This window comes from Falco biarmicus, chromosome 1 (genome assembly GCF_023638135.1).
Source record: "Falco biarmicus isolate bFalBia1 chromosome 1, bFalBia1.pri, whole genome shotgun sequence".
Classification (NCBI taxonomy): Eukaryota; Metazoa; Chordata; class Aves; order Falconiformes; family Falconidae; genus Falco; species Falco biarmicus.
In genome coordinates this window covers 17,939,189-17,957,405 of record NC_079288.1, presented here as the reverse complement: position 1 = coordinate 17,957,405, position 18,217 = coordinate 17,939,189, and the positions used below count along the sequence as shown (strand labels likewise).

General features: G+C 53.5%; 1 protein-coding gene across 2 annotated transcripts in view; it reads left to right on the top strand.

Annotated features, from left to right (window-relative positions):
* The window catches only part of DOC2B (double C2 domain beta), a 39,597-nt gene that overhangs the window by 15,013 nt on the left and 6,367 nt on the right, over window positions 1-18,217 (top strand). Inside the window, exons 5-7 of one of the 2 annotated variants that reach the window (XM_056353317.1) lie at window positions 1,265-1,288; window positions 6,163-6,237; window positions 9,430-9,539. In XM_056353317.1, coding sequence (XP_056209292.1) covers window positions 1,265-1,288; window positions 6,163-6,237; window positions 9,430-9,539 — 209 coding nt within the window. The remainder of the gene's footprint in view (window positions 1-1,264; window positions 1,289-6,162; window positions 6,238-9,429; window positions 9,540-18,217) is intronic. The other variant, XM_056353325.1, reaches the window with a different exon arrangement.

Sequence of the window (18,217 nt, the reverse complement as noted above, 5' to 3'; positions counted from 1 at the left end):
GTGCTTCTGCCCTCTCCTTCCCCTCCATCGCTGCCTTCCAGGGTGTTTCCAGTGGGACAGAGATGGCTCATCCCTGTGGTGAGATGGTTGCAGCTACTGATGCTTTTTAGAGAAGCATCCAACCCTATGTTGTTATTTACTTGATGCTGTGACCGGCTGTCAGTTTATAAATGGCTCTTTTAAATGCTGCTAATCATTGCCACAAAGTGCTCTGCCTCAGCGCCTTTGCCGTCTGCATGATTGATGCAATTAGGGGTTTTTTGCACATTTTGGAGCAGAAACATAGCTGAGATCCTGATTCTGCCTCTAGGCCTGTGGAAGGTGCTTTTGGGCACTTCTTGGTTCCTCTGCTTTATGTGGCATGAGGGCTCCAGGTCAGCACAGCTGGGCCCCAACAGAGGTGGGTTGGTGGAAGAAGACCTAAGTCCCTGTTGATCTTGGAAAGGGGTGGAGGGTTTTTACAGAAGACAGGAGAAACTGCAGGAAAACAGGCTGTGAGCTGAACTCCCAGAGGATCAGCCCATGATATTTGCCTTCATAGGATGCTCCTCTCCCCTCCAGCTGCAACTGGCTTATTTTCAGCCCCCACCCCAAAGCCTGCTGTGCTGGGTGCTGAGAATGCACATGCCTGCCCCAGGGTTCTCCCGAGCTGGAATAAGACCTCGAGCATGAAAGCCTGGCTTTGGGGATGAGCATGGAGGCATCTACCCTGGCGGAGCTGGAGCTGCTCCTGGCCAAGGGGTGAGCACAGCACCCACAGCTCCCTGGGCAGGGCTGCTGGGGCAGGGATGTGGCAGCCAGCAGGTTTTGCTTCCCTCCACGCCACCCCCCTGCCTGTTGCCTGTGAATTTGCCAGCAGCCTCTGGGTCAGGCTTCCCTTGGTGTACTCGGGAGCGGAGCCAAGGAGATTTCTAATTGGGTTTGCAGTGGGTGGAAGTCAGGGAGGAAGGAGACCTGCAAGCGGCAAGTGATAGATCTAACATTAACGAGAGCAAAGGCAGGGCTGATGAAGGAGAGCTCTAGTCCTTGCCGTGCCCGCCCAGCTGTATGGGAATAGCAGTTGCTGACCCCGACCCACAGGGCTGGGGGCATCACGCAGCACCAACATCGCTCCTGCTTGAGGGGTGGGCAGACCCCCCCTCACCGCTCTGATATTCAAGCATTTGAGTCCTGTTCATTTCCATTCTGCTCTCATTCTCCCGTTTTTCTCTTTTATTTACATTGCCATCTGCTCGCTCTTATTTCATCTCTCGCCTGGGGAAAGCTGCCAAAACTTGACTACAAAAAGGTAAGGGCCAGGGCCTCTGGCTGCCATCAGTGGGAGCCAGCGCTGGCTGCGTAGACGTTAGAAGTAGTGCTGTAGAGGAGGTGATGTGGTGGCCAGGGAGCACCAGGGCCATGTGCATGAGCCACAGCCCAGTGCTGGGACGTGTATTGCTGCTGGACCTGGGCTGGGGCCAGCCTGGCCAGTGTCTTGGGTGTGATGTCGCAGGCCCCCAAGGAAAGTGCTCTTAGGACGTGTGTCCTGACTCCAGCATCTCCTGGAGCCTCAGCTGCTGCCAGCAGTTGTTAAAACCTGGACTATTTCAGCCACGTGAGCAGTGGTTTTCTTTCCCTCTTCGATAACTCCCCCAAATAACTCTTTCCCTTTAGATCTTTTTGCTTCTCTCTTTATTTTAATCTGCAGCACTTTTGTATCTGCCAGTGTCCCTCCTAAGTCCTGTTATTTGCTCCTGGGGAGCGGGAAGGGGATTCGCAGGCCCCTGGAGACACCGGTGGTGGGATTTAACCTGTTGTGCTCTACCACCAATTTTCTGCTGTGCAGCCATCAGCTGCGGTATTGTGCAGGAGGTTGGGTAGCCACTCCATGCCGGGGGCTTGCCCTGGTGCCTGGGGACATCTGAGGTATTTCTTGGTGTACGTTCACAGCGGGATCTGCAAAATGCTGGGTGTTTCCAGAACCTCAGGTCAGCCTGTATTCCAAGTTTGGGTGGAGCTGGAATAGGGTATGAAAGGAGGCTTGCTTTACTGCTCGAAGTATGGGTGTGGAAGCTGGTAGCCATGGGGCTGTCCCCAGGCTGTGTGGTTACACCAGGAGTGAGGTGCTTGGTGCTTCAGTTTCTGTCATAACTTACAGAAGTGACCTGCTATCAGGCACTTTGTGCCAACAAGTGGGTAGCTGGAAGTTGATTTTGGAAGGCAGCTCTGCAGGTGCTAGCCAGGGAGGTGAGGGTCCTGGTTCCTCCTGGAGATGAATGGCTGAAGTGCAGGGCTGCTGTTAGTCCACATGGGGTTTGCAAGGCAGGTCCTGTCTCTGCAGGGCAAGGGAAGACCATGGCATGCTCAGGGACCATCTGCCTCCACTTTTAACCTGGTAGGACTGTCCTCTGCTTTGGTGTTGCCTTCAGCGGGTGCTGTTGGAGTGTGGTCTCAGCAGGTGGGGCAGCTGCTGTGCCTCTCCCCACACTGCCTGAGCTGGCACCAGGTTGTCACCCCTGCCACGCTGGCATGAGCCCCAGGCAACTGCAGCAGCATCGGGGCTTGCTGGTGCTGCACTGTGGGGCTGAAGCAGGTGCTGTCCTGGGGTATCATGGCACTGGGGGGAGGTAAGGACCAAGAAACCCCATCTCTCCCCAGCTGGAGCAGGGCTGTCAGGGCATGCACAGCGTTCCTGCTGCCTCTCCCTGGTCGGCAGAAAGCTCAGGACCCTGTGCAGGCAGGAGCAGGCAGGCTGCCAGCAGCCGCCTCACGCTAATGGCTTTCGGTCTTGGCAGCAGCCCTGCCCATACCCTGCCTTTCACGCTTCAGACGCGGCTGAATTCAGGCACGTTGCGGCTCAGCTCAGATCGATGGGAGAATAAATCAAGGTGGTGTGGGAGCCCGTTTCTGGACTGCGGGAGCAGCCGTGTGGCGGGCTGGCAGGAGGGCTCTCCCCTTGCTGCCTGCTGCCATGCATGAGTGCCGCACGCTCTCCTGGGGTTATGTTGATCTGTGCTGTCATGTGGGAAACAGCCGGGCTGCCCCGGGCTGTGCCGGGCATCACCCTCTCCTACAAAATGTGATAGAAAGTGATATGATTAACATGCAGGCACCAGGGTCTGCGCCCTGGCGTGCCGTGCCGTGGCTTGGTTGAGGGTCTCATTTTCTGCTCAGTCCTGCAAAGCCCAACCTGCTGCCTGGAGTGAGGTAATAACCTGCTATAGGGGAATCTACAGGGGTGTGGGGCTGTGCTGTCCTGTAGCACTGTTGGTCTCCTGCTTTCAGGAGAAAGATGCCCTGGGCAAGCCTCAGGTGGCTGTGCAGGCAGCTCCCTGGCCACAGAGAGGCCATGCAGGGCAGATGCTGCTCATGTGAGCATACCTGGGCTGCTCTCCCTGCGCCACTGGCTGCAGCCACAGCTAGAAAACTTTGGAGTTTCCACTCTGCTGAGCATTTGGATGCTCCCCACTTCTAACCGAAGCCATGTGCTGGAGGTCTGCACTGAGCATTACTTAGGGATTTACTCATAAATATTTATCACTGCAGAGAAATTCCCATCTCAAAGCTGTGTGTCTGTCTCCTCTGGGCTGTCAGGGTGGAAGCGTGGAGTTTGCCCCATTTTGGAACAGGATACCTTGGCCCAGGAAAAGATACCCAGGCAGGTTTTGGGGCAGCGGGGAGCCTGCTCACCAGGCAGGAAGCTCATCATGGGGCAAATAATGGAACCAATCTGTCTCCTGTGATTTCTGTATGCCTCTAGCATGGTGTTAATTGGCAGCCCGATTAGCCCAACTTGTAATTAAATCCTATTGATTAGCTAAATGTCACTGGCACGGAGAGCAGCTGGCAGTAGCTGGGATCCAGCGGGGCTGTCAGTCTCCATAGGATTACAGCAGGGATTTTGAGCTTGGGTAGAGGAAGGGAAAAGATGAAACTTGTTCTTGGCTCTATCGCCCATGCCACAATGCACAGCACCGTAAATTGGTCCTGGTAGAAGGACTGGTTGGAGCCAGGACTGCAACCCCATGACTCTGCCCCCGTGTATGAGCCCTGTGCCCTCCTCTGCCTCTTGGCTCTCTTGGAGAAGCTTTAGGCTGAAGGTCCCTCCATGCAGGGGAAGCAATGGTGCTGGTCACCCTGAGGGTCCCTGGCAGGGGTGAGCTTCCACAGGAGCAGCTTTGTAGGGCAGAGCAGTCAGAGCTGCTCTCATTGTGCCAAACTCATGCCTAGTGACATGGGAGGGAGGTAGATGTGACATTAGGAGCCATTTTCCAGGCTCCTGTCACTCTGTCTTCCATAGCACATCTATTAAAAAAGCCTTTAATAGCCTTCTCGGAAGGTAATTTAATTGAACTGAATTGATGGGTAAATTACAGAGCTGCCTGTCTTTATCCATCCATTTTCATGGGAATTTGCTTGCTTGCTTCTCTCACGCAGCGTTGGGCCAGTGGGGCACCTCTGCTGCAGGAGGCTGGGGAGGGCCTTTGCTTTGCTCAGCTGTGAGCAGTTAGTGCACCTGGCCGGCTCCTGGGGACCAGCCCAGCCCCTTGCTGCTGTGTCTGCCTGTGGAGCCACAGCCCAGACCACCATCTTCCTCCTGGCCTCCGTATCTGCTGCCTTCCTCTTCTGCTGGGCCAGGGACATCACCGGAGAGGCACTGCAGTTAAAGCAGAGCCATTTAGCCTCTATTTGCTGATATTTTTATCCTTTTGGCTCTGCCTTAGAAGCAAAATCCTCTTTGCTGGGCACCATTTGGTCTCCCTTGCCCAGGGCAGCATGCTTGTCTCCAAAGCAGAGCCCTCACCAAGGTCAGGAGCAGCTCAGGCCCTTGACTGAGTTGTGCAGATCAGGGAGGGGTGGAACAGGGGTGTCCTTAGTGCTGTGGGTTAAGCTGGATGCATTATTTCATACGTATAATGTATGAAAGCAATTTCCTCAGCGTTTCCATCTTTGATTTGCCCAAACCCAGGCCTTGATGATTACATTTTCTTTGCACGCAGCCTTTCCACCAGCAGCCCATACAAACGCTTTCCTGCCAGGTGGATCCCTGGCAGCTGCACACACTCGTTAATCCCAGGCACCAAATACTCTGCTCATCGCACAAAGGGTGTGACAAGTCTTTAGCATCACCCAGCCTGGTTTCCATGCCCGGGTTGGAGCTGGGGTTGGATGGGAGAGAAACCCTCCTCTGATCCGGGCAGAGGGTTGCCTTCAGACAGTCTAGAAACAACTCCTGCAGGGATCCTGCAGCCAGACTGGAAATAATCCAAGGATTTACATGATGTAGGCATTATTATTTCCACCTAGGACTGGTAAAAATTAGGCTCCATTTTTCGTGCTCCTGTGTTACTTCCCTACCCTGTGGAGTTTGTTCCTGTGTGGTCTGTGCATTTATGGCTTTGGGCTGGGTTTGTGCATCACCCTTGGATAATTTTCAGCCTGCTAGTTGTTTAGAAGAGGAGATTGTCTCCTCCCCCTGCCTGAAGCAGGATCAACTCCAGAGCATCACTGTAGTGAACATGATCTACATCATCCTTTATGAGCTGTGAGGGTCTCGTAGAAAAGCCATCAGGAATGGCTGTGGCAAATGTTTATTTGCATTTGTGCTCCAGTACCCCCAGATTTCCTTCAAATACCATGGCAGTTGGCTGGCGACATCCTCCCACTGGCCTGAAAGCTGTTCTTCCTTCAGCTGTGCCTTAATAACAAAGAGTAGGTAGGTGCTATCACACCCTCTGGGAGTGCTTAAAAGTAACACCACAACAGCAGAGGTGTATGTTTGCTCATAAGCAATTATTAAATGACAAAACCCTGTAATTTTAAACCTTGAAAATCACTGCACTGATTTACTTAACCCCCAAATTAATTGTGATCAGGGTGTCAGAACTGCTGGAAGAGAGAAGAGGTGCTTTGCAGCCGATGCCAAGTGCAGGTGAGAAGCCTTCCTCTAGCCCCTCCTCAGCACAAACGATGTTTGAACACTTGAGTGTGCTCAGCTTTTGCTGTGTAGCCTGGATCCTGCACCAGCCATACTCTCCTCCTTCCCCAGTCCCAGGGAAACTGTGCGATTACCGGTGACATCCTGGTGAAACAGGCATCTGTAGATGGGCTCAGTGAAGCCACCCTGCCTGCCCAGCCTCTCGCTGTTGTCCTGACTCCTGCTTTTTGTCATTTCCTCTCCAGGGCCTGAAGCCAATGGACCATAATGGTTTGGCTGATCCATACGTCAAATTGCACTTGCTTCCTGGAGCCAGTAAGGTGAGAGCCTTTTCGCTTCTCCTTCTCTTCCTGGGGCTTTGCCTTTCGTTTTGAAATGGGACCCGGGAGGTTCCCCAGGGAGAAGCTCTTTTCCCAGAGGGCTGCTGGTTGCTGCAGCCAGACCTTGAGTCTCCTGCCCTGCTCTCACTCAGGAGAGCTCGGTGGCAGGATTAAGAACTGGGGCTAAATCCACCCTTGAAGGGATGGCAAGTGCCTCTGGTAAACTACTGCCTGGGAGCCGCTGCCAGCCTGGCTCCTCACTCGTGGGAGCAGGGGGTGTGAGTGCCGTGCTCCAGAAGCCCTCGGGAAGCACCGAGTGAAACAATCTTGAGCTATAAACAAACCAACTCCTTTTTTCCCCCTTTTTCTTCTGCATTTAAAAAAAACCCTCAGATCATAATAAAACAGAGTGTAAATCATAAGGGAAATATTTCCATCTACTTAGGTTCAGCGCTTGCTGGAGAGAAGAGTAATTAAAGATATTGATGTGTAGTGAGAGCTTGGTGTAACTGATGGGGATGCTGAATTTAAATGTTAAATGTATGTGTTATGAATATTAATTGCACTCTTATTTTACACTGAAGGAAAGACCTTTTTGGGGGAGGTATATTTACTTGTTATGGTTCAGTTGAATTAATTTATAATGTTCAGGGCGGTAGAGGGAGTTTTTAACCACATTTCAAGTTCCGCTGGTAATGGGAAAGCCAGGAACGCTTTCATCAGTGATATTATCTGTCATTTCCATGTTTTGAAAATGCATTGATTAGCATTTCTGCTGGAGGTGATGGAGACCAGAGAGGCAGGAGGGAAGCTCTCAGCAGAGCACAGGAGCTGCAAACTCTACAAGCCCAGAGCAGCCATTGGGGGACCCTCCTTGGCCCCACATTCCTCTGCCTCTGTGGTTGCTCTGTCTCTGTGCCTTGTTTCCAAACAGCACTGCCCAAATCTGCTCTGGGAGATGCGAGCAGATCGGGGGGGGGAGGGTTTGTGGATGTGTCCTGGCCTGGATGTTTCTGTGCAGTCTTTCTAGCAGCAGGACAGTCCCCAAGTCCCTTGAGTGTTTCTGCCCCAGTCTTGGGCTCTCAGGCACCTGCAGCAGAGACCAGGCCAGAGATGTGGGAAGCAGGGTTGGATTCATTCACCTTTCCCAGAGGTCTCCATGTGAGCTGGTTACTGACTACTAAGTCACTCCAGATGGGAGAAAAAAGTGCTCCCAGAACTTGATTCCTCTGATGTAATTAATGTCCCTTGTGTAGGGCATCATTAGCTGCTGGGTGACGCCCTTCATGTTACCCCCTTGGCTAAATCCTTCCTGTCCCCAGGATCAGGCCCCAGTAGGTCTGAGCAAGCAGTGGGTGCCATCAGGGTGCTTTCTGTCCTGTCCTTGTCACCCTCAGCAGGCTTTGTGCTCCCTCTCTGATAGGTATTTTGCTATGTGGACTGGAGCCTGGCGTAGTGACCACAATGTCACCAAGGAAGGAGATAAAATAGGTGTAGGATGAAACCTGGTATGACAGGGTGCCTTGTTTGAAGCAGCTTCACAAAGATTTAAGGCAAATGAGGTATTAAATCAACGGCAACTGGAGGCCATAGATGGGAGCACCTGTCTGTGGTCTCCTTCAGTTTGAATCACTCTGCTGTCGCCCCTGGCCGTGCCTGTGGGTACGTGGGGATCGACTCAGCAAGGCTGGTGCCCAGGAGCAGCATTGCTGGCTGCCTGTGCGCAGCCCAGCCAGTGGCTTCTCCTCCTGCGCTGCAAACAATCTCCTGCCTGAGTGACATGAAAGGTGACTGCTGTTGCAGGGCTTTAGATGCTGCTGCTAATTGAGTCCCTGCCCCTGCGTCGTGGTCGGCTCCTGGAGCATCGCACCTTGCTCCGGGGGTATCCCTCTCCTAACCTGGCGCTCAGTGTTTCACAGCTTCTCATGCAGCCTCTGCAGCGCTGCACAGGGCCTGGGTTTCTTTCAGAGGCAGGCTTTGGGAACCTAAATGAAAGCACAGCACAAAATACACAGGCTTTCTCTGTCTCCTAGAGGTCAAACCCAGAGCAAGCAGCTGGTTGCACAAAGCGTTTGGGAGTGAGATGCTGTGCCGAGGTCCCTCAGTGGCTCCATTGCACTGGCAGCTCCTCTGGCCGGTGGCCGTGTCTAGTCAGTCGGGAAGAGGTTGTGTGTCTGGGGTGCTTCTGGTGGGGAGAGGGCATGACAACAAGGTGACCCCCCCCCTGCTTTTAGCTGCAAGCACAAGCTCTTTTCTTCACCCTGTGCTTTGCATCCTGCTTGCGTTTAGCTCAGGGGTGATGAACCAAAGATGGGGAATGTAGCAGCTTCCCGTAAAGAGGCATGAGTCAACTTTGAGGTATTGATTTCCTGAGAGCTCCTTACGCCAAGCAGTGTCAGAGGCAGGCACTGAACTTTCTGAGTTTACATCTAATTAGAGTGAAAACACTGCTCTTTCAGGCTGTCCCAGGCTGGGGGGTTGATGTAGAAGCCCCATCTGAAACTTGTAGCCCTTTGCTTCTGCCCTCCCTCTGTCCCCGACAGAAGCGGGTGGCTCAGGATGTAAGAAGATTAAAGTCCCCTGACCTGGATGGTGTGGGTGTGTGCCAGGGTGCCCCATCCATGCTGGGGACACAAGCAGCTACGATAGCCCCACTGTCCGCAGCCTCCCGCTCTGCAGAGCTACGGTGCTGGAAGGAGTTGCCAATGCTAACAAAATGCATGTCAAGGAAGTTATTTTGAGTCGAGCGGGAATGGGAGCTGTGCTGGGAGCAGGAATGCAAATAAACAGCCAGAACAGCAAATTGGTATTTTTTAATGAACCTGAAAAGACGCTTTTTCCCTCTCTCGCTCTCTCCTGCTGCATAAATGAAATCCCCATCCTGTCTCTGCGCTTTGCCAAGGTTCCCATTTTGCTAGCTGTCGCCAGGATGCGGGATGTGGGGTTGCATTGCTTTGCAGATAAGTGAGTTGCTGTGTCTCTGCCCCTCTGGTTATTGCTGTGGTTGGGGTGGATTTGAGTCATTTCATTGAGGACTGGCCACGTTACAGAGCTGGGGTAGAAAGGTGGCAGCACCAATTGTCCCTTCATCTCTAAACTGTGTTTCCTTTTTTCTCCCCTCCCTGCCCATCGGTGTTCAGACAACTGCTTGGGGCCAGACCTTGCTGACTGCTGTCTCCTTTGCTTTTCCAGGCAAATAAGCTGAGAACCAAAACACTGCGCAACACGCTGAACCCCACCTGGAATGAGACACTCACCTACTATGGCATCACCGATGAGGACATGATCCGCAAGACCCTGCGGTAGGGCGCGAGGGGTTGAGTGGGGTGCTAAACCTGGTGGTGGGGGTAACATCTGCACCTTCCCCTTCCCCCAGGGCCACCCCAGGCATCCCTCCCCATCCCAGTGAGGATTTCCCAGGGGAGCTCATGGGGACCCCCACACCCCAGCCCCACATCCAGTCCTAGCACTGCTCACAGCAGAGCAGGGCAGAGTTATTACCCACCAAAGCGTATAGCTTGTGTGCGTGCCCTGCATGCATCCATCACCACTGTGGTGACCGATGCTTGATTTATGGGGGGCCTGGGCTGGAATAGCTGGTGAGGAGCATGGTCCTGCTTTGTCATCAACTTCATAACTCATTCACTTGGCTCCTGCCTGCAGAGGTGATGTTATTTGGTTTTAACCTCTTCATGCCCAGCTCTCACGGGCACATGTTAAGGCTTAGCGGGCCCACCTTGCTGAGAAAATCTCCCCAGGGGAGTTCTGGGCCCTTTCGAGGCTGAGCTTTTTGGAAGAAAGCTGGAGGCATCTGTGAGTTATTGTCAAACTAATTGAAGGGCATTTGTATGTATTTATTCTATTCTCTCGGTTTGGTTCAGTCTCTGCACATTCAGAATCTCCTGGCAGCGTCTCCCAGGGGCTGGGAGATGTTGCGTGGGGCTGGAGGTCAGCAAGGGCAGCACAGTGAGGCCTTGCAGGCTTGGAAGCGTGGCTTTGCAGGGCACAGACCCCTTCAAATGCAAAGGTTTTTGTGTCTTGGCCACTGTCCCACCTGGGTGAGGGCAGGGAGTGACCCAGAGCCTGCAGATGGATTCTGCCCAGGGATGGTGCTGCTGTTCCATCACTGCTGTGATCTGGGACTGCTACGCAGGAGGATTTGCTGTAAGATCTGCTGTCAAACAAAGGAGGATTTTGCATCCTGCTCTGAGGGCTTTGTCAGCTCCGTGGCTGGAATATGACCCTCTTTATTTGCAGGTACCCTGGGAATTTACTATTTTCCCCGTAATGAGAGTGCAAAGCTGCCTTATAAAAGGTCCTGCTCAGAGGTGGATTTGGGCAGAGACTACCTGTTGTCTGCAATGTGCATAGAGATGAGAAATTTAGCACCGTGGATTATTATCTCACATGGAAAATATTAGTCATGCTGGAAGTGTTGCAGTCTTGTTGGACTGGAATGTCTCTGGTTTATTATTATTATTATTATTATTGCTAATAATAATAATATTCTTTTTTAAAATTTTTTTCACTCCAAGCTTTGAAGTTTTCAGCCTCTTTAAGCGTGGAAATCAGTTTGTAGAGAGGTGTTCGGCTGAGTTGTTTGCTGAAAGGCACCAGGCAGCAGAAGGGCTTGACCCCCCACCTTTTCGAGGCCCTGTTAGCTGCTGCTTCCTGGGGAAGGTCTGTGCTTGCCTGCTCCCAGGAGGCAGCAGGGAGATGCAGGATGCTCAGTGGCACAGGGACATGCAGAAAGGTGTGCATGGGCTGGGCTGGATTTGCCCTTCTCCCCACAGAAACCCCTCATTAGCACTTCGTGGGGAAGCCAGCATGGCCACGGGCTCCCGCAGGGCTCAGCACATGGGGCTCCTTGTGCCCCCTCCAAAGCTGAATGCCTTGCATGGACCCCCGTACCCTGCTTGCAGGACCCCAGGGTGATGCACAGGGAGCCCTCGCTCTTGGGGTGTGTGTGGCTGAATAGAGACAGCATTTCTGCGTTGGGAGCTCCACGGGGAGCTCAGGAGATGGCTGGCAAGGTTGGTTAATGGCCAGTTACCTACAGTGGCTTCACAGGGCGCCTTCCCAGGGAGGTGAGGGAAGCCTCGGGCCTGGCCGCCGTGCAGTTGCCCTATGCGGGTTCCCAGCTGGGTGCTCTGCAGGGACGAAACTCCCTGTGGAGCCTCACCTGCTCATGCAGGGACAGCGTGCCTGGGGTTTGGTGTCTCCTTGTGCCATCAGAGCCATCCATCTCGTTCGTGCCTCCGTGCCCATTGGAGCTGCCTCTTTGCAAGGAGGTTCCCAGGCTGTTCTGCACTATGCAACTGAGGTTTCCTTGCTGATAGCCAGCCCTGGTGAATTAAGTGATAATTAAGGATCAAAATTCTCTCCACATGGAGAGGAACATTCACATGCAACTCTGACTCATTGACATTTGCAGCTAGCCAGTGGGGTTTGCTGGAGCCTGTCCCGTGGAGGGGGTGAGCTCCACAATGACATTGCCACAAGGGCGGCTGGTGGCTGGGAGTGCTGTGGGGGCCACACAAATCCCCACCTCACCTCCGAGCGCAGTGCTAGGTCTGGCACTGCCTCCAGTTGGAGTGGGCTCAGTCCTGCGGGATTTAGCACAGCCCAGTCGCTGCCAGCAGTTGGGGACCCCCTAGCCCCGCTGCCCTGGGACTACTGAGGCTCAAGGTTTGGGCACCTCAGCAGCACCCATCTCTGCATGCCAGCAGGCAGGACCAGCCTTTTCCTGCATGGGGCAGAAAGGGGGATTGCATCCTCGGTGTTACCATGGCAGTTGGTGTGCGAAGGATGACATGAAAGCTGATGAACTCTGGGCTGGATGTTTTGGGATTTTAGAGGGGCTCAGGTGGCTCCAGCATCTCCCTGGGGAGGTTGTATGAGCAGAAGCGTGGAGAGGTTTGTGAAGCGGAGCTTGCTGTAGCACTGGGGCTTGTGGCTGCGGTTTTGCCTGGAGAATTAAAGAAACAAACTTTTGAATGCAGAGGGTTTCCCAGCTGGTATCTCTGCCGCAGGGCTGTCACCTGTCGTGTGAGCCATCTCCTCCCCTGGCTGTGCTGAGTCTTCCCGGGGCAGGGTTCAGCCTCTTATGTGGATCCCAAAAATTTTCTAGTTAGGACTCTGATGCCTTTAAAAAATGTTCCACATGTAGATGGGTGTGTGGGGTTCAAACACAGTAACATTTCTCAGTCCCGTCTCTGAAACCAACATACTACAGGGTGGGTGCTGGAACACCCTTGGTGGCCCCATGTCCTTCCCTGCACTTGGTGCTTCTTCCTGTGCTGAGCTTTGGCCGCCGGCACAAATGGCTGTCAGAGTGGCAGGGCCCTTGGGCGCTGGGCACACGCTTAGCTGCTCTGCTTAATGGGTATGGCAGAATTTCATCTGGGAAGTCAAACTCTTGCCGGTGGCCCAGGGAATTCCTCTGCCAAAACAAAGCTGCCGAGTACTGTGGCTCCATTTCTTATCTTGCATGGGAAAGCCAGAGCCTAAAATTCGAATGCTCTTAATTTTCCTTAAGAGCAATTCCCCAGCCCTCTTTTCTCCATCTTCACAGATGAAGATATTGCCAAAGGAGATTTTGTTTATCCTGGGGCAGGTTTAGATGATGTGAGACTTCTTGCAAACCAGCCATAAGATAGAAAAATCTATCTTTTATTTTAATTCCTTGCTTGGATTTTCTTCTTTTCACACAGTGGATATTTAATCAAGTAGAAGGATGCAAGGCTGGGAAATGCTGCTCCTCATTTAGATACCTGCTGAATTGTGTCCTCGCTGCCTGGCTGGGGGGAGGGATCTTTTGTTTACCTGAGGAGGGATGGATGGGCTGGGGCTTACTGAGGACTTTTTATTTTGGTGTGGGTTGAGCTGTTTCTCTTCTGTGAGCCTCTCCATAACACTAGTGGCAATGGCCCTTCACCCTCCCAGTGCCGTCTATTGTCTTGCCTTCGGTGCTTCGCTTCACCTGCCGGTCATCTTGGCGAAATACCTCCTTCTCCACCAGGAAGAGATGACTTCAAAGCTGCAGGGATGCTGGCTTTCCTTATGCTAATCAGGCAAGGCTCCTGCAAAGCAGCTCTTGGTAGTTGAAAGAGCATGAGTGATGCTCCCCTCAGTCTGGGAGGTGATCATTCCCCGGGCGCCTCCCTGGTGCTGAGATTTGTGGAGGGGCAGGGAATGCGATTGTAGAGTCTCTTTAATGTAAAAATAATGGTGAAGATCAAAGCTGCCACCAGCCTTCGCCTCCCTGCTGCCTGGAGAGCATGTGATGCAGCAGAAAATCTGGAAAAGCACCCAGAAATCTTCCCTGCCCACCTGGGCTCTTGGTGGGATGTGTCCAGTTTGGGTTGGTGGGTCGATGTTGGCACAGGACACTCTGCCAGTGCCTGCAGCCCTCCTGGGCAGATGAGCGGCATTTGCCTGGTCACAGGGGCTGGAGTAGGAGCATCCTCTGCCTCCTGGAGAGTAGAGTAATGAATCCTCTCCTGCCTGAGACCCCCAGCCCCATGCTGTGCCCCGACAGGCTGCCCCTCATCCCTCATGAGGCCTCATCCAAGCCAGTCAAGTGACTTGGCTGTGACAACCCCAAGCCCTGGGAGCACTGGGGTTCGCCTCCCTAAGCAGGGCCACCCCCAAGGGAGAAGGAGAGGTGAAGGCAGCAGCACAGCTAATTGCGCTGGCAAGCAGGATTTTGTTAATGAATCAGCCCCCTTAAAAAAACACTAGATACTTCAGATTTCATGAAATGCAGCAGAGGTGGGAGGATCTTGAAAGGTCTCATCCATTCATTGAATTAAATATCCTTGAGTCTAGCCCAGGGCTTAATCGCAATGAAACCACCCACCATCCTGAGAGAAGGCAAATTCAGAGCCGCTCGAAAGGCACTGGACTCAGAGCACTGGGATGGCTGGGCTCAGGGGCAGGTTCCCTGGCAGCACCAGGGCTAAATCCCACCCCACAGTCCCCCCTCCCAGTCCCCATCTACAGGCACCATTGCTCCCCATCTGTGGTCTGAGCACAGCCTTGGTCTCTGGCGGTGGGAAGCCAGGGTACATGAAGGGGGGAGGCAGAGAAAAGCTGCAGGGGAAATTGGAATAGGCAGAATACAATCGCCTACATTTAAATAATACATGTAATATGCAATAAATAGATTGTATTCATAATAAATATCAGGGCTAGCCAGATATTGGACACAATTATTCACATCCAGATATGTGAAGTGCGAAGTGATGCATTATTCATATGATACTCCACTAGCCCACAAATGCCAGGAATTCTTTGTTTAATCATGTGTTTGACAAACATCATGACTCATTAAATATATTATTCAGAAAATAGTATTTGATCAGGTCTAATAGGCATACTGCAGACACTTAGAGATTTGGGGTCCCAAATTGCTTTACTCTGGAAGCACCGAATGAAATTTGCTCTGGAACTGCAGGCGCACTCAGAATTCCATCTAACTTCTACTGTGTTTTATGTGCTCAGACTTTGAGGCGTTTTGTGATGGAGCCCAGCACTGAATCCTCCTTTTGGTTTTAAGAGAGCTGGACGGTCCCAGGACACCAGCATTTTCTGTTTCATCTCCTTGCCAGCTGTTGCCTGTGTTTAAGCCAAGCAAGCATCACCTGTGCGTCTGCTCTTCCACTGAGAGCCTCCCAAGTTGCTACAGGGACCATAAGGGATCTTAGACACAGGAGATGCATCTTCAGGCTTCATTGCCTATTATGTGCATGTGAATTGTGGAAAAGGGTCCTCAAGGACCCCTGTTCTCCTCTTTCCGTGATGGGAATGAGGCCGGAGGAATGCGTGTACAAGCAGAAGCCGTGAGTCAGTGGAATGGGGTTGCTTGAGCTGTGCGGTGAGTCAGGACTGTAACCCGGGAACCTGGGCTTGAGTAGGAGGGAGAATAAGTTTAATGAGCAGTGATTGTTCACTTGCTGCTTAGTTTTCTTCCAAGGTGGTTTTCACGGCCCTTAAGTTAAAGATCAGGACCCCTGACAGTGGAAGCTGTCAAATCAAAAGCTGAGCTCGAGGGATTGGATTTAATAAAGAGAGACGAGAGGGAGGGCTAATGTTTGAGTTAAAGGGCTCGGGATGGCAGGTGAACGTGGCTGCCAGAGGCATCTCTTGCTGTTTGTCATGAAGCTGATTTTCTAACCTAAGGCATAAAAATTCCATCACATCGATTTCTTGTAATAAAATCCAAGCTGGTGTAATTGCGTTACGCTTGTTTCCAAAGGGAGGGCTGGGGCTGGAGCTGCCTGCTCATCTGACGCGTGCTCACTGCCGTCGCTTAGGGGGCTGGTGCTCGGCCAGCCTGCCTGAATGAAAACTGCCATCCTAGTGAAGGTGAACCACAGCCAGCCAGAGGGACTGGGGTTCAGGGGCTGAGTCCGAGGGACTGGGGGCGCTGGCACGAAACTCTGCGTCGGAACCACCTCTGGTCATCACACGCAGGTGGGCACAAAATGTAGGGACCCACCTGAGAGGATGCCAGAGAGAAAACGGGGCTGGGAGAGACCTGGTGGTGGCTGCAGCTCCCTCGTGCTGCTCAGAGACAGCAGCAGTTCCCAGGTCTTGCAGATGTGCCAAAAACTGCCTCCTGAGGGACCCGGTTCTGCACGACACGGTAACTAGCCTGGGATGTGAGTGGGGACAAGGAAGGTGGCCATCGCCCCAGTGCTGTGCCAGGCTGGGCTGCCTCCATCACGCAGCACCTGTGGGTCTGCTCCGGGGGGCTCTCAGTCCCACGGGACAAAAGGGACGTGCTTTCTGCGGCACTGCAGCAGGCTGGGGCTTGTGGACCCCGATTTGTCACCTTTCTCCCTTGGGGAAGGGTTTGCCCGTCGGTGGGCTGCAGCTGCGGGGGTTTGGCTGCTGCAGGGTGTTCCTGTGCCCTGACTGCTGCCACGGGAGGGCCGTGTGGTGCAGGGTGGGCAGGAGCCACTCCCGGGGGGGGGCACGCAGGGGCTTGCAGCTGCCTGGGGCTCAGTTGAAGCTCTCTGCGCTGTAGCATGCTGCACAGGCACGGTGCTCTCAGAGCCACTTGCTAAGGTGCCTTGTGGGCAGTGAATCAGGGCTCAGTGGGGCTCTCCAGCCTCCCCCAGTGCGACACCGGAGATGCTCCTCCTGCCGCCACCACTGAAGTTTTCCAGCCGTTTCCTTCCTGGGCTTCCAGCCATCCTGGGTTGTTCTGGGGCTTCGCAGCAAGTGGGACACTACATTTCAGTATCTTGTGCTTCTGGGGCTTATCTAGACATCGTCGGGGGAAGATCTTGTTACTCGTGTTCTTAAGTGGTAAAACTGGCACCAAACTCTGCCTCCCCCGAGCATGCGGGAGACAGCACCGCTCCGCAATTGTCGCATGTAAAAATAGAGCCCTGGCTGTCAGCTCGGTGAGGGCCACGCTCCTCTCCTCTCCAGCCCGGCTCTCTAACTGCGCTCTTGCTTTCCCCCCCAGCTTTGGCCAGATGGGTGTGGGGTTGTGCACGCCTGGCAAGTGCCGCTCCTTGTCTGGAGCTGTCGCTGTTCCTTTTTCAGTTTTGTTCTGTAAAAGAGAGGCAAGAGGAGGAAGGGAAATAGGAAATGTTGTGCCTGGATTTGAGATTCTCTTTGAGGATTTTACTGTTGCGGTAGGGTGGGGTTTTTTGCGGGTATCTATAGTAACGCTGCATCCAGCTACGGTTTTCTGGAGAGCAGCGTTCCCCATCTTCCCGCTTTTATTATTTTTTTCCAGACCCCCTTCCTCTGCTCCTCCTCAGCCCTGGTCGTCCTTGTGCCATGTGACTGAGCCATCCCCATGGCTCCCTCGCTCAGCCTGGAGCATGAGGGTGGTCAGACCATCCATGGATAAACCCACCCAGGCACTGCGCTGGCCAGAGACATGGTATGCGATAGTTACTCTGAGGTGGGGTCGCAGGGCACTGTATCTTTAATTACTTCTACCCCTTCCTGAATAGGTCCCATTTGTCAAATCCTGGCAAGGTGGAGTGCGGTCCCTGGAGGCAGAGGTGCCGCCCATGAGAAGTGGGCACTGACAGAGGTGGGCGAAAAGGAAAAAGCCAGGCAGCAGCAGAACAACAAGACACTGTAGGAAAATTTTTACAAAGGGGAGAAGGGAAGGTAAACGCCTTTTTTTATGGACAGGGAGCCCAGCCCAGTCCCCGTGTGGCTTTGGTGGGGGTGCGGGCTGCTCCCTTCAGAGGGAACGGGATGGCTTTCCCTGTCCCCAGCTCCAGGCAGCGCTGCTGGTCCCTTGCACCACCTTGCTGGCCCCTTCTCTGGGATTTCAGGAGCTGTGAGCAGAGGCTCCCTGCAAGCACCAACTTTGCTCTTCGGTTGTCTCCCCTGGCTCCCAGAGCGGGCTGGGAAGCAGCAGAGAAATGACTCATTAGCTGCCAGCTCAGGAAAGGCATTTATAGCTTTCAGACAGAAAACAGCCTTTGCGATGCCTCGGAGACAGGCTGCCATCATGGGGTGCATCCCGGGACCTGGCCCTGCGCAGGACCCCAGTGGGGCTGGGAGAGCTTTGCTCGGCCAAGGTGTGATGCCTTTCGCAGGCTGGGTCTGCGCGTCCCTCCCAGGCTGGTCAGTGCGGTGGGAGGGGAGGTGGAGGACACCCTCTGTGTCCCAGACCGGGCAGCCAGGTCCTGAGAGCTGCCACACTTAGGAAGGTGCCTGTGCTCCTTGGGTGCCTCTCCCGGCCGCACAAGCCGAGAGCAGGTTTAGGAAGAGCCTCCTTGGCCGGGCAGGATGCAGCTGGGCTGGCGGCAGCTTAGAACAGTTTTGCTTTAGTCATCAGTGACGTTGATGTTTTAATGGAAGAGCCATTAGGATGTTTGAGGCTGGGTTGCTGCTCTGACAGTGCCTGGGCTGGGGTGTGCGAGACACAGTGACTGCGACACCGCAGGGTTGTGATGTTCAGGGTTCGTGAGCATCTTCCTGGAGGGAGCCCAATCCC